This window comes from Jaminaea rosea (assembly GCF_003144245.1).
Source record: "Jaminaea rosea strain MCA 5214 unplaced genomic scaffold BDZ90scaffold_14, whole genome shotgun sequence".
In the NCBI taxonomy this organism is placed as follows: domain Eukaryota; kingdom Fungi; phylum Basidiomycota; class Exobasidiomycetes; order Microstromatales; genus Jaminaea; species Jaminaea rosea.
In genome coordinates this window covers 171,057-189,965 of record NW_020289988.1, presented here as the reverse complement: position 1 = coordinate 189,965, position 18,909 = coordinate 171,057, and the positions used below count along the sequence as shown (strand labels likewise).

Genomic DNA, 18,909 nt, shown 5'->3' with positions numbered 1-18,909 from the left:
GCATTCGAGATTACAAGAAGCTTTCAAGTCCCCATGAGAGTAGCCTAGAGTCCGTAACAAACAATCTATCAGAGTCGGTGTCGCGCATTCAGCGTAGTATTGGCACTGCCCCTTCTGCCCTTAGAACGAGTCCAACCGTCACTGCTGCTCACGTCCCCGCCGTCACACCTGCGCCTAATCTATCGGGCTCCTCGCTCCTCTCAAGCAGCAGCGCATCGCTGCCTCCTGGAAGGCTCCTCACGCCCGTCGGAATCCTCACGTCCCCTCTGAAGTATCCCTTCAGCCTATCGCCGACCTGCTTGAACCCTCTACTTCGATAGAGCGCCAATGCGTGACTGGAGTCCGGGTGGACCTCCAAGAATATGCGCGTGCGATCCAGCTGCTTGCCGCCCGCGAAGACTTCACCGTATGTACGGCCTAGAACGGCGCGATATGCGGAGCGGACATTACGTCGTTGCGCTTCTTCGATGACTTGGTCGAGTAGACGACCACCGAGACCGATGCCTCTCTCTGCCTTGTTGACCGAGAGCGTGAGGAGATGAATCTCCTTGCGTGGCTTACTGGTGGGATCCGCATCGCCCCAAAGCGACTCGGTGGCTGGACGAATATTGATCGAGGCCGATGCCACGCCGAGAATAGTCTCTGACTCGAGGTTGGCGCCGGGCGCTGGCGGAACCATGACACGCAGCGCACGCGGAGGAGCCACCTCGTTCGTTGGGCCTGCGAGCACCATATCGTGATAAGGGACTGACGCGGGCGTGGCGGTCGCAGCCGTGTAGTCGCGCTTGGGGGCCATACCTGAAGGAGAGGACAAGGAGGGGCCACTGCTGGTCGACGTGGCCGTGCGTGCTGCCTGCTCCCGCAAAGCGTCTCGGGGTGAAGTCGAGAACAGAGAGGTAGGGGCCGCGCTCTGCGGCGGTGATGACGATGAGCGCTCCGACGAGTCGTCCATGTCCACTTCGGTCGAGCCGGCATCGCTCCCATCATCTTGCTCATCGTCGCTCTGTTCTTCCATCGAGCCCAGCACAGGTGGCACTCTACCGAGCAGACTCGACGGTGCTCTTGACGATTGGCGACCACCACGACGCCTCCTATCCGCATCCACCGGCTTGAGCAAGGGAGAAGTCGAGGTGATGCCCTGTCCGGCAAAGACGTACGGCGCCGAGCTCGGCGGCATATCCATGCTAGGCGGAGGACATCGCGGGATCAGATTCGCCTGCGCCTGAGCCACCAACGAAGAAAGAGGCGCCTCTGGCTCTGGCAGCGGCTTTGCAACGGCAACGATACAGACGTGCTGCTCATCCACAAGCAAGCGCAGCAGGAAAGCCGCAGAGGTGGCGTAATGGTCCGCCTCGACCTTGTCGCTATCTCCATGGAAGCAGTGCAGGTCGCGCACCTGCTCGAGGTCCGAGCGTCGTAGCAAGCGGATCTCGACCCGTGAGTCCAGCGCGGCAGCCTTGGCCGCCGCCGAGAGGCGGGGTGGTGAGGCGGGCTGTTCTACTACGGTAGGCGGGCGCAGGTAGTCTGTGATGTGCGGTGGAAGGGTGGCGGGGATGCGCGAGGAGTCTGTCTGCGTAGTGACCGGGCTCGAGGAGGCGAGGGGGGCTTCGAGGCCTGGAGCGGCATCCTCGTGGTCGTCATCGCCAAAGTCGAGCCATCGTCTCCCTCTGGCTTCGTCTCCTCCGGCTTCCAAGTTCCTCTGCAGTCCATGCAGTCGACTGGCTAGATAAACTGCATCCGGCGCATAGCTCATGACCGAGACGTCGCCCGCTTTTTCCATCTCCTGCTCTACAGCGTGAGCCGTCTTGCCCTTCCACTTGCGGCCGGCAAATTCGATGCCTTGCCCATCGTCGTCGATGTCCATGAGCGAGGATGAGGTAGCAGCTGTAGAAGAGGAGTCTGCAGCTACGGGTTGCTCACCGCGAGGTAAAGCTGTCTGCGCTGTCCGCTTAAAGACGAGGGGCGCAAAGCTGGCTCGTACATCGAAGGCTGGGGTCAGGGCTGTGCTCGAGGAGGGGGATGCTGGTGTGACTGGAGTATTGATGGTTGAGGTGTCAGCGCCAACTTGGAAGGTGGCACGCTTGGGTATGCTGGATCGGCGAGGAGACGACGTCGATGACGAGGATGAGGCTGCCGGCTGAGACTGCGCCTCATCCGAAGGGGCCATGCTCAGCCAGCCGCCGCCTGGCAGGCCCCTCTTGGGTCTATCAGCCATAGTAGCTGCCATATCGCGAATGGCAGGATGCGAAGCAAAGGACGGAGCCTTTGCCTAGCCTATGATAGGACGACGAGCGAGGAGGGAAGGAGGAAGGCCATGCTGATAGCGGGATGCGTAGAGAGGGCAGCGTCGGGGTGACGAGAGAGCAAAGGTACCGCAATGTTTCTTGGCGTCAACTCGGCGGGCGTCGGAAGCTGCGGGGGCTGGTGCCTGATTCGACGGTGAGAAAGGAGGATGAGAGGATGACGAAACAAGAGTCGCTTTGCTATTGGTGACGAGGAGGGTTGAGTAGGTCACGCAACGGGATTGCCGGTCTGGCGGGCGGCCGAGGCGGCAGAGCTGCAAGCTCCATCTTTGGCCCCGCCCCGTGAGAGCCTGTGTCAGAAGAGCGAGCGAGAGCACGAGCTCGAGCGCCGAATGCCGAGCAAGGGGCTCAAAACGCCACGAGCCAGCAGCTCATACGAGCCAACCAAGGTCGTCTAGACGATATCAACCGCGCGAGAGCGCGACAACAAGAAGGTAGAATGACTGGGTCGTCATGGCAGCTGCGATGAATAATGAGCTGACGAAGTGCTGAAGACGAGTCAGCTATTCGAGGTGGCAACAGCGTGGCCACGGAGCACCACTGTCGTCAGACTCAACAGAGTGGCAAATAAGTATCCTTCGCGATAAGAGGGCACCGTCTCTCCTTGTTTATTGAAGCATACAATTGACTTGTGGGAATCCTTTCTCAGCGCTGAGCACAACCAATGTCGATTCGCAAGCCAGAGCCAATCTCTCGGCCACAGGCGGCTCGCTGGTTGCATTTCTCATCTGCCGCGCGCCCTCTCCACCCGTCCGGGCGGGCGGGCGAAGCGGAGGCCCGGCTGGGACAAATCAACGATTCATTCACTCTTGCACCTCTTTCCCATCAATACCACCATCACTCCGCGCCTGCCCTTGATCTCACATCGTGACGATGGCCGCCGCTTCATCTTCAATACGCACAGCGACAGCATCCTCCTCACTGTCGGCGTGGATGCGCTGCTCAGCCGCCTCCTCCACACGACGAGTGGTAGCGCAGCGATCCACTCCCGCCACCTGCCTTCGTCTTCTTAGCACCTCCTCTGCGCTTCGCAAGCCTCACCCGTCACAGCCTTCAACGGTACCTCACATGGAAGCCGAGCCCGCAGTGGTCAAGTCACCATCAGATCCGCCCAACCCTGCGTCTTGGCCAGGAAAGCAGAAGTCGACGCGAGGCAGCGGCAGCAACAGCCCCTTTTCGCAGCTCGGTGCTGGGCTGGACGCTGATGCGCACCAACAGCAGCCAGCGGCAGAAAGTAGCAAGGCTGCTATCGAGAGGGAGCAGAGAAGCAATGCAGCAAAGGCGACTGCGTCTTCACAGGAGGACGGAGCGTGCGCAACCCTCTCCACCTCTTCCCCCGCCGGGCCTCGAACTCAACAACCCACTAAAGGCAAAGAGACCGACACGGCATCATCATCAGCACCGAAAGCCGTAGCACCAGAAGCGACTGCGTCCACAACCCCCTCCTCTCCCTCCCCAGCGACCTCCAAGCCCACCTCTGGCCGTGCCTTCCGTGCAAAGAAGGCCGCCCTGACTCTGACCCCAACCGCCGTGGAACGTCTACGGGACCTCCTTGAGTCCGATCAAGGTCCACGATTGATCCGAATCGGTGTCAAGCAGAAGGGATGCGCAGGTATGAGCTACCATTTGGAGTATATCACACCGCAGGAGAAGGGCAAGTTCGACGAACAGGTCAAGCAGGATGGCGTTGAGGTACTCATCGACTCGAAGGCCCTCTTCAGTATCATCGGCAGTGTAATGGATTGGCAAGAGGTGAGTTCGAGTCACGAAACCAAAGATGATAGTGAAAGCAGGGCATCGCTGACTGTGCTTCCTTGTCCTCCTGTGCGCTATTGTAGGACTCTTTGAGCGCCAAGTTCGTCTTCGACAATCCAAACGTGTCAGCGAGCTGTGGATGCGGAGAGTCGTGGATGGTGTAGATGACGAGGGGGAGAGAGGAGAGAAGAAGGAGGTGACTCAAGTCGTTCCGGCAGCCATTTGTGCATCAGCAATACCAATTCAGTAGAAACAGACGGCGGGAGAATGTATCGATCTCCACTTCTGCATTGTGCTCGTCTCTCATTGCGTTCCAAGCGCTCTCTGTTCCCATCTCTCGGACCATTTGTTGCCTCAGCATTGACGCAGAGAAGGTGCTCATCAAGCTCTGGCGTATACAGTAGTCTCGATGCAGCTTGAATCGTATCTCGGGCCTCACGCGACTTTCTCGCACAGACCTCAACTCGACTCGAAGTGCGGATGGGCGGACGGACGGGAGGCGATGTCGATTTGCCCTCTTTCCCTTGCCATCCAATCCTCCTCAACACAACAAAGCTTGCTACTAAGAGCCGAACATGGCCGCTCACGTCTCCCTCGGCATGCCCGGCTCCACACCAGGCAACGAGCAAGTGGGTCACGGTACCATCTTCGACTCATCTGCCATGCACCAACCCACCACCTCAGCCTCCTCGTCCTCCACCCTCCCACAATGGTCAGGCTCAGCCTCACAATATCGCTTGAAGAACTCAGAGGTTCTCAAGGGAGTGGCAAACCGCTTCGTTCACTCGACGGCTTACCTCTACCTGTATGCTAGCATGGCGTTGGCTTCCCTCTTCACCGTCTTGCTCAGCCTGATCAATGAGTGCCCGGGTGACGTCTTCTACATAGTGGAGATGCTGGTAAATGTGGTGTTGGTGGTTGAGGTCGGGGTCCGCTTTGTCGCCTTTGGTAGGGTGAGTTCCCAGCAGAAGTAGCGAAGAAAGAGCATGAATGCATACTAACAGCACTTCATTCATCTCTTTGCGGTGCGTTTGGCAGCAATTCTGGCACTCAACATTCAATGTTTTGGACCTCTTCCTCGTCCTACTCTGCACCCTCACCCTCCTTATCATCTTCTTCTCCCACACCTGCTCGCCTTACAACCGAAACAATCCGAAGGCAAAGCATGGTCGTACTGGCAAATCGGAGGAGCTCTTCGACTCCTTCCTGCTCGTGTTCAGGAACGGGATGCAGTTGATGAGACTGCTGGCGGTGGTGAGGAGGAGCGGACGCAATGCATGGACTGGCAGGCCGAGAGGTATTGAGCTTGACCCAGGAGCTATAGGAGCAGGAGGGGCTGGAGCCTACGGCGGGAGTCGAGCAGGACAGGTCCAGCAGGAGCAGAGGAGAAGAGGCGGCGCCGCAGGTGCAGGAGGGCAAGGAGGGGCCGGGGCGGCCAACGACTTCAGTCTGGACATCGATCTTGAAGACGATGCGGCTGCGACGAGGAATCGAATGCGACAAGGCGGAGGATCAGCAGCGCCGGAGCGACAACATCTCATGCACAGTGGCGGGAGCGGAGCAGACGACGATGAGGAGGAGGAGCTGTAGGCCCGTGATCGCCACGCAATCTCATTGAGTCATCGTTCACCAATCGAACATTAGGTGTACGCTTCCTGCGCAGCAAGCGTAGCAAACGCACCTTGACCCGTCCTTCAGCTGGCTGGCCCGGTTCAAGCAAGCTCGCAACCCTGGTTCGAGGGCGTTCCTGATCGGTGAGGTCGTGAGCCTCGCCACCTGCTTTGTCAAAAGCCCGGCGATTTGACCATGCTGATGATGACGGTGGCAGCGACTTGACAAGGCACGAGCACCTATGCGCGCTGGAAAGACTGTCCGCGAATCGTTCAGTCGCGAATACTCTTGGCTCCTCCATTGGCTCGACTTCTGGCGCACCGCGCACAACGAGCAAAGTGATGGAACGTATAAGTGTCAATCGTGATTGCAAGAGAGTGTTTATGAACAAGGAATGAGTGATGTGTCTGAGGGTAATGATTGTCTTGGTGATGCTGGTCCTTTGTCTCTGTCCATCTCGTCTTTCCGCTGTTTCCCTCAGTCCTCGTCTCCACCTCTCTCATTTTGATACTCCCACCATCGCTGCCTCGAGCTCGTCGGCGTCGTCGTTGCTGGTGCGCCAGTCCTGCCACGCTCCTCACCGCTACCGTACCCATTCCCATTTCCCCCTCCACCGCTCATCGTCGTGTCTTCTCCCCCGCGGTGCTGCAGCGTTCTCAAATGGCCGGGACTTGCCCTCCTTCCCAGCCCAGCAGCTGGTGGACCTCCCAAGCCTCGACCACTGGAAGGCGGCACGGGAGGACGACGGGTACGCCATGGACTTGAAGATCCGACGCCGTGCCCACCGGTGATGGTCGTGCTGCCAGCTGTGGTAGTGGCCGTGGCCGTCAAGCCGTACGAGGACCAAGGCGCCCCACCTCGGCCGCGCATCGAGCTTAACTCTGCACCGAACGATCGCAGACGCTGCGCATCGTCTGGCTCTTGATCCTCTCCCTCCCTTTGAGCAGCGTTCCCTCCAGCTGCCCCAGTGCCAACATCGAATCCAGACACGTATCGTCTGAATCTCCTTCCCGAGGACGCGGCAGAGGGGTCTGCAGCGCTACTCGAGCTCCGCACCCGCTCCACTCCCGCAGCACCACTTGGAGTACGATGCGCAAAGAGATTAGAAGGAGAGGCAGCTTCGTCTACATCGCTGCCAGCACTGGCGCGCAGCGTCCTACCCAACCCAAGGGCCCCACCGGCAGTAGCACCAGCGGCAGCAGCAGTCGACGTACGACCAGCGAAGCGCGAATATCCGGCGGCACCTGGTGCGGCGCCAGTCAACGCGGTCTGCGGCTGAGAGAGGAGGGGCGAAGAGGAGAAGCGCAGGCTCGTAGGCGTGTTCGGATCAGAGTGCAGCTCCAACCTCCCGGCTGGATGTTCTTCCTCATCTTCGTAGTCGAAGGAGTGCCTCCCTCGCGGCGCCAGTGCCGCTCCAACATCGGACGCTTGACGCCTCGTTTCTCGTTGCGATTGCTGTTCTGGTCCGATCGCAGTGGGGTAGTCATCGTCATGCGCCTGCAGAAGGATGGCGTCCACTTCTTCATGTGAGGAGTGGCCGCCGCGAGTGGCACCAGCGCCTCGTCCTGCACCAGCACTGCGGGGGTACAGCCGACCTCGTAACATGGCGCCGCGCCCTCCTTCAAAGGAGGAAGAGTCGTCGAAGTCGGGGGCGAGAGGCGCGGTAGGGGGTCTGAGGACTTGACCTGCGGCAGCCGAGGGCGAGGAGCAGCTATTGACTGGCTCGCCTGTGTGGCCTGACGATACAGCCGGCAGAGCAGGTGCAGATGTTGCCGCCTCGTCAGGTGCGACCGGCATTGGCGCAGGCGGGGCAGTAAGCCGCATAACGCTCTGCGTCATCTTGGCCAACATGTCATCCATTGCGCTCGTGGAGAGCATGACGCGTGAGCTGCCACTCGAGGCAAGTGCTGAGCTGCCCAAGGCTGGCGATTGACTTGGAACGAAGCCGCCCGTCGCGGCTGGAGGTGCCTGCGGTGCCTGCGGTCTCGGAGAGCTCGAGCCCGCCAGCATCGGCCGCGACTCGATCAGGGAGACAAGATCATCGATCGAATCCCTCCTTCCGACACCGCTCGCCCGCTTCTGCTGCGCCGGCGGGCTTTCCCTGCTAAGCAGTGACCCGGGGCTTGCACGACTAAGGAGCGAGCTCGGGCTTCCCCTACTCGCACTGCTGCCCGCCATGGCCATCATTGCTTGCTGCCTTGCCTCGGTGCGTGCCTGCCATGAGCGGCTGAATGATGGTGAGCGGCCTGCCCCTCCCGACTGCACTTCACCACTGCTCGTCGAAGCGCGCCCCTCAGCACCTTCCAAGCTGTTTCGGCCAGCCTGTTGGCCTGGGTGCTGTGACCGATAAGATGGCGTGCGAGAGTAGCGCTGTATCATTTGAGGAGAGACGGATGGGCGAGATGCTCCCGAAGAAGACGAGGCTGGAGCAGGCGCTTCAGTCACGCGTGGGAGCTCGTGACTACCACTGCTGCCTCCCGATCCTGCACGCCGATATGTCGGGCGTGAAGTGCCGCTCAAGGAGACGATGGAGCTGTTTGACGCGGGCGAAGAAGACGAGGCCACATTGGTGGGCGCGTAGTGCTGAAAGATGTTACGCAAGCTGTGCGTTGGTGGTGTGGAGGATGGCTTGGCTACGGACGCCGCAGTGGGTCTGATGCTTCTCGATGAGGCTCCGCTCTCTGCACCTGCAGCCTGTTGAGCAAGCGGGCTCGGTGATGAAGGTGAATACGAGCCGAAGCGCATCTGCTGAGGCAAAGCTGGGCGACCGATGCCCACGCTGCCCGCAGGATGCTCGGCGATGCCTGATCCGCTGGACCCTGCTGGACCCAGCGTGCTTGCAGTACGGAAGCGTCTTTCGCTATGCGTCGAGGAAAGGCTGCTTGAGCTTGTGCGTCGTGCGTGAGAAGTCAGAAACGCCGGCTCGCCCGCCCCTGGCGAGCTGGAAAGTGGAGGATCAGTGGGCGTCGGCTGGCTGCGCAACGCTGATAGGCCGGCGCGTGGTGGTCCTGACGTGTTCATACGGCCAAAGGAGCTAGGTGATGAGGAGATGCTGGGCTGCGGCTGAGGAGGAGGAGAAGGCCGGTCGCTGAAGCTGCTGCCACCCGCCGGCGCTGAGACCTTAGATGAAGTGGGCGCGCTCGGCGTTGGCTTCGTCGTTGTAATCGGCGGCTTGAAGTAGTCCTCGTCCGGCCGCAGATCATCCGGTCTCACATTGCCCGCGAGCGCAAGATTTTCTCGATACTCGACAGAAACAGTGAGCGACCCGAGTGGCGTTACGAGAGGTGCAAAACCATGCAGCCCCGTCTGTGATGACGAAGCATTCTCCTCGTCGCCACCTCCCAATCCAATCTCCCTGCGATCACCGCTCGGCGTCCCTACATCGAGTGCTTCGCCCGTCCCCAGCCTGCAGCCAATCTGTCCAACGGCTGCTCCATCGCCTGTGCGTATCCTCTTGTATAGCTTATAGGCGGGCAAGTTGCGCGTTGCTGCATCGAAGGCCTGCAGGTGAGTAGAACAACGCTTGTAGAGGTCTTGGAGCTCAGGGGCCGACTCTGGCTGGAAGACGGTGAAGTCTATGCGCCATCTTTCAAGCACAACAGGGCGAGGAGACGTGGCTGTAGGACCCTTGACTGGTTCGAAGATGACTTCAAGGACCAGGGGAGGGACGCGAGCCACGAGTGGAGCGCCTGCAGCATCATCTGCTGGTGTTTCAATGGACGCCTCTAACGCCGAGGGTGGGACGAAGGCAGAGAGGGAGCGCCACAGTCTCAGCTCCTCCTTGAAAATGTCGATATCTGGCAGTGGCAGGCTGAACCATTTATTGACGTGGCCCACGCTGCCGCTGTCCGTGAGCGCCGTAAACGTCGAGTGGGTCAGTCGGTTGGCGGCGACGAGATTGACGGATTTCGAGTAGAAGTTATAAAGTACGGCGTCGAGGCGCATTGACGAAGAGGTAGATGAAGAGGCCGGAGAGCCGGAGGAGAATGAGGGGTCGAGAATCGTCGATGGGCCTGGAGTGGCCTCGCGGCTGTCGCGAGGCTCAGTCGTTGATGGCATCGCCATGCTATCGCGGCGAGGTGAGCAGTTCTAGCAAGGCTGCAGAGATGAGAGGGAATCTGGTAGCGATGGACTCATGCTGAGCGTGCACAACAGCCAGCCTCGCTATACGTAGATGACGCAGTCGCTGCCGGATAGTGATGGATGAGGAGGCGGATCAGGGAGCTGACTCGAGCGTGTGTATGTGTGCTCAGTCCACCTCAACGAGGGCGGCACCCTGGGCGTAGCTAGCGGCGTCGGATCGACCGGCAGAGTCAGGCGGGAGTGGAGTGCGGAGCGGCTGCGTACGCAAGGCAAGGCAAGGCAAGGCGGACGGGCTGGCTTCGACGATGCAGGCGTGCAGCAGCCTCACACCAATCGATAACGAGGGCGAACAACCATTCGTTGATTCCATCACCTCATCTCGACCAGTCAAGACGAAAGAAGTTTCCGAGCTCATCAAGCGGAAAGAAAAGATCAGCATCCATCGTGAGCCATTGCTGTGTGAAGATACACGCTCGCAGACATGGTGAGTAGCGACGGCCCCTGCCTATATGCACCCATTAGATCTTGGACCAACCCCCCTTCGCGCTCCTTCGCCTCGCAGTCCCTCTCCCCCTCCTCCTCCTCAGGCTCACCAAGCCTCCACGCCCGGATGGATCCTTCCTCCCTCGCAGCAAAGCCGCACAATCTCTCAACGAGCCCGCCACCACCAGGCTCGCCCATGCCACCAGCTGCCTCCTTAGCCTCAAGAGCAGAGGAAGCGTCAACCCCATCAGCCTCCTCTCCATCAACAGCAGCCCAGGCCTTCGCAGCTTCTTCATCATCTCAGCCCGCACCGCCACCCGAGGTAGAAGCCACTCTCTCCAAGCTCACATCTCACAAGAACGTCACCGGCTGCCTGATCCTCAGTCGTCCAGACGCCCTCATCATCCGCGCTGGTGGGAGAGACTTTGAGCCGTCCGGGCCTGGTGCACACGATCGCAGTGAGAGGCTGAGAAGGATCGTCAAGCTAGTGCGACAAAGCATGGATACGCTCTCCGCTGGTGTGGGAGGGGTGGACGAAGGAGATGAGGTCGGGTTTGTGAGGATCCGGACGAAGAGGTACGAGATGATGATCAGCCCGAGCGACAAGTACTTGCTCGTCGTGCTGCAGGATCCGACGATTGCGCCGTGAGCCGTGACAGAAGGAAGAGGGATCAATCCTCTCTGTGACTCTATCACTACTTCACCGATGCAATCGTCTGTACTACCCCATCTCTGCTTCGCAATCCGACCACTGTTGCAGATCGCGTCTGTTCTCCCCCTCGTTCTCATCTGCCCCGGACGTGGGGACGAAATGCGTGTGGCTTCGGGAGTGGCTGGATTCGTGCAAAGTCAGGGCGGACTGGCGGCCTCGCTCGGCTTCACTTTCTTTCCCTTCCTGCATCTGCGTCTCCTAACATCAAAAGGATGCCTTTTCTCGCACAACGCTCATTCTCATCATACTGAAGAACTGCCACACTCCTTGCACCTCAACAAGATGTCGCCCTCCCCGTCACAAGAATGGAGCGAGCCGGGTCCATCGCGGCCTCCCGCTCTGACTACGCCTCGCCTTCGCCTTCGACCCCGTCGCCCACGCCCGCCTCCAGCAGTGGATAGCGAATGGTCCACCTCCCGTCGCTACGCCATCCTCGTAGATGCGGGCTCTTCAGGCTCCCGTCTGCAAGTCTACTCCTGGAAGGAGCCATCCGTCACTCGCGAAGAGCGACTTCGCAAGGGAAAGAAGATGAAAGTGCTCCCCAAGGTGGAAAAAGGGACACAAGAGGGGAGCGGGAGAGAGTGGCAATGGAAGGTTGAGCCGGGCATCTCATCGTGAGTGCGCTACGGTGTCCCCGGATCAGAGACCGAAATGCTGACTAGAAGGATCGTGTTCCCAGCTTCGCCGGCCATACGGCTGATCTCGGTCGCTACTTGGAGCCCCTCTTCGCCCACGCATTGGAAGTTGTTCCGCCCCACCTTGTCGCCTCGACTCCAGTCTACGTAATGGCCACAGCGGGAATGCGTTTTCTCTCTTCCTCGGACCAATCTGCCATCATCGCTGCAACATGCGACTTCTTGACTTCTCGGACCCCGTTCAATCTACAGGGGAGCTGCAGCGATCATGTCCAAGTCATTTCGGGACACGAGGAGGGCTTGCTGGGGTGGATCGCTATCAATTACCTGATGGATGGCTTTCACTTCAAGCCGGACGAGGATGCAAAATCTATCGATGTCGCGGGAGGGCTGCAGCCTTCCAAAGGCCGCTCGACGTACGGATTTTTGGACATGGGTGGGGCGAGCACGCAGATTGCCTTCGAGCCCAGTAGAAAGGCGCTCTCTGCCGCTGAGAAGACGAGTGATAGTGCGACGGACACGATGCCTGGGACTGCAGAGGAAGAGCTCACTCAGGTCAAATTGAAGCTCCTCGACGGCACAGATGTCACGCACGACGTCTTTGTCACTACCTTCCTCGGCTTCGGCACCAACAAAGCGCGCGAACGCTACGAGGAGGCTCTCATCCGCAACTCTACTGGTGTATCCTTGCAAGATCCCTGTCTACCAACCGGTGCCATCACTAGCTCATCCTCCCACACCCTCACAGGCACAGGCTCCTTCACCTCTTGCCTACACTCCCTCTCTCCCCTTCTAGACAAAAGCGCACCATGCGCCCAACCTCCATGCCTCTTCCACGGCATCCACGTCCCCCCCATCGATTTCAGCCTCAACCACTTCATTGGCGTATCTGAATACTGGTTCTCGAGCCACGACGTCTTCCAGCTAGGGGGGGCTTACGACTACGTACAATTCCAACGCGCGGCAGAGAAATTTTGTAGTAGACCTTGGAGCGAGCTAGACGCTGGCTTGAAGAATGGTGGCTTCAGCCAGCAGGTGGACGAAGGCAGATTGAAGATGCAATGTTTCAAAGCGGCTTGGATGGTTACGGTGTTGCACGACGGGATAGGCTTGCCACGTGTTATCGACAGTAAGGGAAAGGGAGATGGGAAGCATCATGCTGACCAGGTGGCGGACAAGGCCGGGCAGAAGAATCTTGACGACGAAGGCGGGGTCTTCCAGAGTGTCAATGAGGTGGACGGAACAAGTGTCAGCTGGACGTTGGGCAAGGCCGTGCTTGAAGCTACGAAGGATATCGAGAGTGTCAAGACGATCGACGGTGCCACGCCGCCAAAGTCAGGACGCCCGCTGCCGCCTTGGTACGCGCCTGGCGGGGCAATCGGATCCCATCTGCCCTCCAGCCTCAAGACGGATCGGGCCTCAGGCGGCGCAGCGTTCGCCTTCTTCCTTGTAGCACTGCTATTACTCGGTCTTCTCTTGGCTTGTACTCGCGGCCATTCGCCTGCGACTGCCAGAAGGCGGAAGGCTTTGCGCTCTGCCCTTTGCTGTGGTGGCCTTTTCGGCAAGGGAGGTCGCGGCGGCCGCTCGGGTGCTGGGGAGTACAGTCTAGCCAACATGGAGGAAGGAGCGGACGACGCGGCGAACGGCGTGGGCACGTCAAATTCGGAGGAAGGCACGTCGAGCAGTGAGGAAGACGCCCTCTTCATCGGTGAGCGAGGCGAAGCGAGGCGGAAGCGTCGATCGTCTCCTACCAGCCGCAGCATCACCTCCTGGCTACCAGTGACGGCACGTCGTTGGGTGTTGAAGGCCACATCTTTCCTACCCGGTGGGAGTCGCAGCACATCGAAGTCCTCGGCACGTCGCGCGCGTCGCGACAGAAACAAGCGACGCACCTCTATGCTCGCCTCCCAGGCCAACGCCAATGAGCTACACGCAGCCAACGGCGGCGCTGGAGAAGACTTCACCCCTCAACTTTCAGCAACAAGCAGCGTAGACGACCTTGTACGGCTTGCGCACATCCGCCGTGCCGTCTCGCCCGCCCTGATGCGGGAGTCAAGGAGCTCTTCCCCCTCTCTTGCGACGATGCCGTCCAGTATCGTGCTGAACGCTGCTGCTGGGCAAGGGGCGGCGATCAGCAGACCGGCGAGCAGAGCTGCTTCGGGACGACATACGCCCGTGGCCGCCGGAAGTGGCTACGCTTCTCCTCCAAATGCGGGATTGGGCCGCTCTAACAGTCCTGCCTACTTCCAACACAATGCCCCCGCTGTTGCCTGGACCAGTGGGGCCAGCACGCCCATCGCGTCCGCCCTGAACGGGCCACTCAGTCCTGTTGGCAATGGCCTGCTCCAGCCGTCTGGGCCCCCGAACAGTTTTGCAAGCTTTTCAGCGGCGATGCGGGAGAATCGAGATCGATGGGAGAAGAGGGCTGCTGAGAAGCAGGCAGAGCAGCAGCAGCATAGGAGAGGCGGGAGTGAATGAGCTGAGATGGGTATTTTGTGTACATATAAGGACGGGGCGCCTCGCTTGCAAATGTTCATTGGAGTGATACCCACGCGCTGATCTTGTTTTCGCGTCATCGCTTGCATTGACCACGGTGTTCAAAGGCAGGTGCGCCCTCATACTCATGGACCTGATTGATAAAATGCTTTGGGTATCAACAGGGCGTCTCCCTCCTCGCGGCGAGCTGCTTTGTTCTCTGACGCTCGCGATTATGCGATTTCCTCATCACCTTGCCTTCCCTCATACACAACCGCCCCTAGCCACGCTTCTATGAGGCTTTCGAGCTGCCTCTGCCATCCCGTGTCCTCGTCATGCCTCCTGGCAACAACTTTCGCATCGAAGACGCGCACTGCTCGACCCACGGCCGCCTCATTGCCACTGCCGCTCCCGCCATAGCGCAACTGCACTGCCGCAGCGAAGCGCCTGAGATTGTCTGTGCGTCGCCACTGTCCACCCCTTTTACTCGTGCTGGTGGCATTTGTGCCCGCCGTAGTAACCTCCTTTGCGTGGCCCTGCACCAGTGGCTCCTCATTGCTATGATCATGCTCCTTCGCATCGCCAACGTCATCGTGCACGCTTGCCGGATCAATGAAGCCCCACGGCTTGCTGGAAGACCGTAAGGCGGCGTTGTAGGCGTGGCAGAGAAGGTGTCCCGTCGCCAGGCGATGCAGTGCAGCACTGCAGTGCAGTGACGGCGAGGCTATGGAGCCTAGTGTTGAAGATTCAGATGGGATCAGATCGTCGATGAGGAGGCGGAGACGGGGCAGCCAGACGTGCTCGCTTTGGCTGTTCGCAGGCAACACTGCTCTAGCCCAAACGGGAAAACCCTCTTCTGCTCCACCGTCACTCGCCGTTGCCGCGTCTCCGCTCCCATGCTGCGACAAGCGGCCCTCTCTCGCTCCCGCCCTCCCGACTTCGCCCATCACTCCATTGACTGTAGCGAGGTAGCTGCTCACAAGGCTGCGTTGCTCTCCGAGCTCTGCGAGTGTCAGGTCGCTGCGGTACGCTATGTCCCCGTCTAGAGATCCGGCGTCTGTCGTACTGTCTCCGTCAATGGAGAGGCATGACTCGTTGTAGTCTCCTCGCAGCATTCGAGTGCTGGTGAGGGAAGAAGAAGGAGGGAGAGGGTCGTGAGACGTGACCGCTTCGGAATGACCTTCGATGCGACTCCTCTCCTCAAGGACTCTCAACATGCCGAGCACCTCGAGGGCAGAGGAGCGTACCACGACGAGGGGATCCCGTGAAGCTTCGTTTCTACCATTATACTGATCGTCGCTTGGACGACGACGTTCGTCTTTTGGCCAATCCTGCGGCGGCGAGACGGAGTAGGCGCCTGCTTCGTACCCATCCTGAGACGCCTGACGTCGCTGAATCATCTGAAAGGGTTGATGCTGCTCCGCACTTGAAGGCGTTGACGAGCCGGACGGGATCCGCTGGGGAAGAGTGCCTCTCGAAACGCCAAAGAAACTGCTTTGCCGCTTGAAGGCATCCTTGGCCTTTACGCTACCCGCGTGGTGCTGCGCCTTGAGATTGGAGGAGGGTTTTTTGCGTAGCGAGGGTGGAGCCGAGAGGTTACCGTTGCTGGCTTGTTGTAGATCTGATGGCTGCGTATCGACAACCAAGGGAGGAAGGGCGAAAAGGTAGTTGCGGACTGCACGGATCGCTTGGGTTGTGGTATTGATCAGGTCGAGGACGTCGATCGATCGTGAGGTCGGTTGAGAGGGGCCGGAGGAGCCGTGAAGATCCCAGTGGCGGCAGCTGCGTGGTCAGGGGCCCCGTAGTGAAGCTGATCAGCCTATGCTTGCCTAGTGCCTGTGCCGTCTCGAGCACTTACGTTTGGTCAAGGCAGCTCAGCATCGTCTGCCTCAGCCTCTTGAGGTCTGCCTCAACTGGCTTGGCTATATCGGGATAGGCCCTGCCCTTCCACGTTGACTGCGTGATAGGCTGCTCAAGGACCTCAACGGGGGCCGACCTTCCCTCAAGAGCTGCGAGCGTGTCGACGACAGTCGTATCGTCGTCACTCGCACGCAGCGCAGCCAGCTTGGCGGCGAGTACACCATGATCGTCGGCTTCAGACTCGGCCAGCGCAGCAGGGCCGAGAGCTGGTTGAAGCTGACGACTGCTGAGTGGCGACTGACGAGCGGCTCTGTGGAAAGGACAGCGCGGCTCGATCAGCTGCGCAGCTCAGGTTCAGTGAAGAACCCACTCACAAGCCTTGTCTACGGTAAAAGTCTTGCAGATGGACAATCGACCCCAATGACTGAAGACTCTCCCTCTTGGCAGCGCTACCAGCGAATGGCGCTTGATTGAATTTCGATGTAGCTCCAGGTGCATAGAAGCGGGTCGAGCGCTTCTGTTTCAGCAGTGGATCATGGTGACGAGGTGGTGATGTGGCGATTAGATCGTTCTCCTTCTCGCACAGAGTTGAACCAGAGTCGGTACTGGTGCTGCCATCGGGAGTAAATTCGCAGCTCATGACGGTCGCACGTTCGAAGAGAGAGAGTTGAATGTCAGAGTCAGGAGGATAGATTGATCTGTTGCGGCACCCAATCTATGAGACATCGCCGACTGCCGAAAGGTGCGTGGGTCGCGTAGACAAATGACATAGGGGGGGGGCCGAGCGCGCCGGCAGCCAGCCAAGCAGGCCAAGCAGGCAATGAGTTGCGAGGCAAAGGCATCAATCAGTCATCGAGCAGCGCAAGTGCAGCACGCAGGCAAGGGCAGCGTGACGTTTCCGTGCTAACTCTTCCCTTTCAAATGATGTCAAGGTGAGCGCCGCGTCATCTTCCGGTCAGCCGGTCGCCTCATTGCAAGAAACAGGAAGTAGCTGCTCCCCCTGTTGAACTTTCTTGCGCAACAACCAACACATCAACAGGCGCGGAGCTGGTTGCTTTCGGCCCAAAGCCTTGCCTCGGTCCCCCGCACACCCACGCTAGTCCAGTCCCACGCCGCGAATGCCCCACGCCGCGAATGCCGCGGCCCGCTGCGAGGCCGCACTGGCCGCCCTGAAATCGCGATCGATTCGAGCTTGGGCCCGCCGATGTCGTCTTTTTGGTCAGCTGTCAGCTTCGAGCTCAGACCTCGCATCGATGGGGATGAGACGGACAAGATATTGAATCAAAAAGGGCAGCCATTCGACGACGCCTCTCTCCTTCCATCACCACCATTTACTTCCTATCGACTGCTCGCTCTGCCTTCTACTCGCTACTGCTCCTTCTCCGACCTTGATCCTTCGGCCCGCTCGCCCACCTTATTCCTTGCCGCGATCACATCGTCATTTCCGGCCATCCAGCCGACCACCCGCATCTGAGACTGTCCTGCTGGCACGTTGCTTCTCTTCTTCCTCTTCAACTCAACGTCATCCAGTAGCACTCTCGTTCTTGCCACCAACTATGCTCCTCGCTTTCCTGCTAGCCCTGCTGATCGCGCCCAGCATCTACGCGGCCCCCCGCCCACCCGTAGCTTCCTACAACGAGTTTCCGCCCCCCTCGCAGGATCCCTTCTACCGCGTCGACGCAGATATAGCCAAGTACAAGCCAGGCCATGTCCTGCGTGAACGAGCCATCTCTCCCGCCTACTTCGGCCCTGCCGCGCAAGCCGCTTACCAGCTCTTCTACCGCACTACTGGTCAAGGTCAGCCGGATGGGACAGTGACCACGGTCGTAGTGCCCAAGCAGCCGACTCGTGGCGTGCCCCGCCTCCTCGCTATTGCCCAACCGCAGGACTCTGCCGGTCTGAACTGCAACCCCTCATATGCCTTCACCCCCAACAGCAAGACAAACAATTCGCAAGAGTACGCTCTGGACACGATGCACTTCGCTGCGCTTCATCAAGGATGGTTCATCACGATCCCCGACCTCGGAGGAAGCAAAGCCGCTTTCCTTGCCGGTCGCGTCGAGGGACCAGCCATCCTGGATGGCATTCGTGCTACGCTCGGCTTTGGCGCTTACCTGGAGAATGCCGAAAACGCTAAAGTAGCCCTGTATGGGTACAGCGGTGGAGCTCACGGCTCAGGATGGGCCTCCCAGCTCGCATCTAGCTATGCTCCCGAGCTCAACATCGTCGGCTGGACGGCTGGCGGTCTCCCTGCAAACATCAATGCTAACTTCGCCTATCTCGATGGCACTCCAGGCGCAGGGCTAGACTTCCTCGGTGCTGCGGGGCTCAGCAACGCCTACCCAGAGTTGCGCAAATTTCTTCAATCCAAAATGAGACCGAATGCCACAGCCTACTTCGAAGCCATGCGCAATGGCAGCATCTGCGTTGACCAGTCCGCCGTATTCGCAAACAAGACGTTCAGCGACTCCTTCACCATGCCCAATATAACGCAAGCCCCCGTCTATAAGGACATTCTCAAACATGAGACTCTGGGCAAGAACCAGCCTCCTCTTAACAAGTTTCCTGCCCTTTTGCTACACTCAAGGACGGACGAGACGGTCCCCTACACACAAGCTGCGCAATACGTCAAGTCGCAATGCAGCCAAGGCGCGACGATCAAATTTGTCTCCCTCCCCACCGGTAAACACAGCGTCACGGGAGTAGAGGCTGTTCCCAGCTTTGTACAGAAGTTGCTCGAGCTCTTTGAGGGGGTTCCGGAAACTGGCAAATGTACCAAGTTGGGGCATCTGCCGGTCAGTCCGAACAGTCACGAGGCGATGCAGCTCATGGGATCGTTTGGTTTCATGGCGCTACAGAAGGTGATCAAGACGCTCAATGGGTGAGCGGAAGGACGCCGCTTTACGACATCAATGCTTGCTTTGCGTCACTGTCATTTGTTGCTTTGCCCTAAAATTATTCGCATGCGAATACGATAGACACTTTTCTTTGC

General features: G+C 59.3%; 8 protein-coding genes across 8 annotated transcripts; 5 read left to right on the top strand and 3 right to left on the bottom strand.

The window, feature by feature from the left end:
* Positions 1 to 98: 98 nt before the first annotated feature.
* Positions 99 to 2,702, bottom strand: BDZ90DRAFT_67481 (hypothetical protein). The gene has a single exon (XM_025509771.1). It carries the CDS (start codon positions 2,225 to 2,227, stop codon positions 149 to 151), a length of 2,079 nt encoding a protein of 692 aa, XP_025360147.1. The 5' UTR covers positions 2,228 to 2,702; the 3' UTR covers positions 99 to 148.
* Positions 2,703 to 3,821: 1,119 nt separating this feature from the next.
* On the top strand, positions 3,822 to 4,216 carry BDZ90DRAFT_209246 (hypothetical protein; the record flags this gene model as incomplete). The annotated part of the gene is made up of 2 exons (XM_025504039.1): positions 3,822 to 4,055; positions 4,142 to 4,216. Coding segments are annotated over 2 exons (309 nt in total), but the record flags the coding sequence as incomplete, so codon positions are not given.
* Positions 4,217 to 4,650: 434 nt separating this feature from the next.
* BDZ90DRAFT_233978 (hypothetical protein) lies at positions 4,651 to 6,058 on the top strand. The gene is made up of 2 exons (XM_025506847.1): positions 4,651 to 5,011; positions 5,097 to 6,058. The coding sequence occupies exons 1-2, from the start codon at positions 4,658 to 4,660 to the stop codon at positions 5,646 to 5,648; spliced, it is 906 nt and encodes a 301-aa protein (XP_025360145.1). The 5' UTR covers positions 4,651 to 4,657; the 3' UTR covers positions 5,649 to 6,058.
* BDZ90DRAFT_233976 (hypothetical protein) lies at positions 6,011 to 9,886 on the bottom strand. The gene has a single exon (XM_025506846.1). The coding sequence runs from the start codon at positions 9,732 to 9,734 to the stop codon at positions 6,147 to 6,149; it is 3,588 nt and encodes a 1,195-aa protein (XP_025360144.1). The 5' UTR covers positions 9,735 to 9,886; the 3' UTR covers positions 6,011 to 6,146.
* Positions 9,887 to 10,143: 257 nt separating this feature from the next.
* BDZ90DRAFT_255257 (hypothetical protein) lies at positions 10,144 to 11,041 on the top strand. Its single transcript, XM_025507846.1, has 2 exons — positions 10,144 to 10,236; positions 10,315 to 11,041. Exons 1-2 carry the CDS (start codon positions 10,234 to 10,236, stop codon positions 10,882 to 10,884), a joined length of 573 nt encoding a protein of 190 aa, XP_025360143.1. The 5' UTR covers positions 10,144 to 10,233; the 3' UTR covers positions 10,885 to 11,041.
* Positions 11,042 to 11,132: 91 nt separating this feature from the next.
* Positions 11,133 to 14,136, top strand: BDZ90DRAFT_243024 (hypothetical protein). Its single transcript, XM_025507420.1, has 2 exons — positions 11,133 to 11,561; positions 11,627 to 14,136. The coding sequence occupies exons 1-2, from the start codon at positions 11,230 to 11,232 to the stop codon at positions 14,058 to 14,060; spliced, it is 2,766 nt and encodes a 921-aa protein (XP_025360142.1). The 5' UTR covers positions 11,133 to 11,229; the 3' UTR covers positions 14,061 to 14,136.
* A 94-nt stretch (positions 14,137 to 14,230) lies between these two features.
* BDZ90DRAFT_233973 (hypothetical protein) lies at positions 14,231 to 16,587 on the bottom strand. Its single transcript, XM_025506845.1, has 3 exons — positions 16,292 to 16,587; positions 15,916 to 16,227; positions 14,231 to 15,839 (listed from the first exon to the last, which is right to left on the bottom strand). The coding sequence occupies exons 1-3, from the start codon at positions 16,555 to 16,557 to the stop codon at positions 14,291 to 14,293; spliced, it is 2,127 nt and encodes a 708-aa protein (XP_025360141.1). The 5' UTR covers positions 16,558 to 16,587; the 3' UTR covers positions 14,231 to 14,290.
* A 555-nt stretch (positions 16,588 to 17,142) lies between these two features.
* BDZ90DRAFT_233972 (LIP-domain-containing protein) lies at positions 17,143 to 18,899 on the top strand. The gene has a single exon (XM_025506844.1). The coding sequence runs from the start codon at positions 17,474 to 17,476 to the stop codon at positions 18,800 to 18,802; it is 1,329 nt and encodes a 442-aa protein (XP_025360140.1). The 5' UTR covers positions 17,143 to 17,473; the 3' UTR covers positions 18,803 to 18,899.
* The last annotated feature ends 10 nt before the right edge of the window (positions 18,900 to 18,909 follow it).

Bases quoted from the DNA above. Each gene is read 5' to 3' on its own strand.
- BDZ90DRAFT_233978 (XM_025506847.1), top strand. From the start codon at position 4,658: ATGCCCGGCTCCACACCAGGCAACGAGCAAGTGGGTCACGGTACCATC. The intron at 5,012-5,096 runs GTGAGTTCCCAG...TGCGTTTGGCAG, and splicing joins GCTTTGTCGCCTTTGGTAGG to CAATTCTGGCACTCAACATT.
- BDZ90DRAFT_67481 (XM_025509771.1), bottom strand. From the start codon at position 2,227: ATGGCAGCTACTATGGCTGATAGACCCAAGAGGGGCCTGCCAGGCGGC.
- BDZ90DRAFT_233972 (XM_025506844.1), top strand. From the start codon at position 17,474: ATGCTCCTCGCTTTCCTGCTAGCCCTGCTGATCGCGCCCAGCATCTAC.
- BDZ90DRAFT_233976 (XM_025506846.1), bottom strand. From the start codon at position 9,734: ATGGCGATGCCATCAACGACTGAGCCTCGCGACAGCCGCGAGGCCACT.
- BDZ90DRAFT_243024 (XM_025507420.1), top strand. From the start codon at position 11,230: ATGTCGCCCTCCCCGTCACAAGAATGGAGCGAGCCGGGTCCATCGCGG. The intron at 11,562-11,626 runs GTGAGTGCGCTA...TCGTGTTCCCAG, and splicing joins GTTGAGCCGGGCATCTCATC to CTTCGCCGGCCATACGGCTG.
- BDZ90DRAFT_233973 (XM_025506845.1), bottom strand. From the start codon at position 16,557: ATGAGCTGCGAATTTACTCCCGATGGCAGCACCAGTACCGACTCTGGT. The intron at 16,228-16,291 runs GTGAGTGGGTTC...TCCTTTCCACAG, and splicing joins TTTTACCGTAGACAAGGCTT to AGCCGCTCGTCAGTCGCCAC. The intron at 15,840-15,915 runs GTAAGTGCTCGA...CTGACCACGCAG, and splicing joins CTGAGCTGCCTTGACCAAAC to CTGCCGCCACTGGGATCTTC.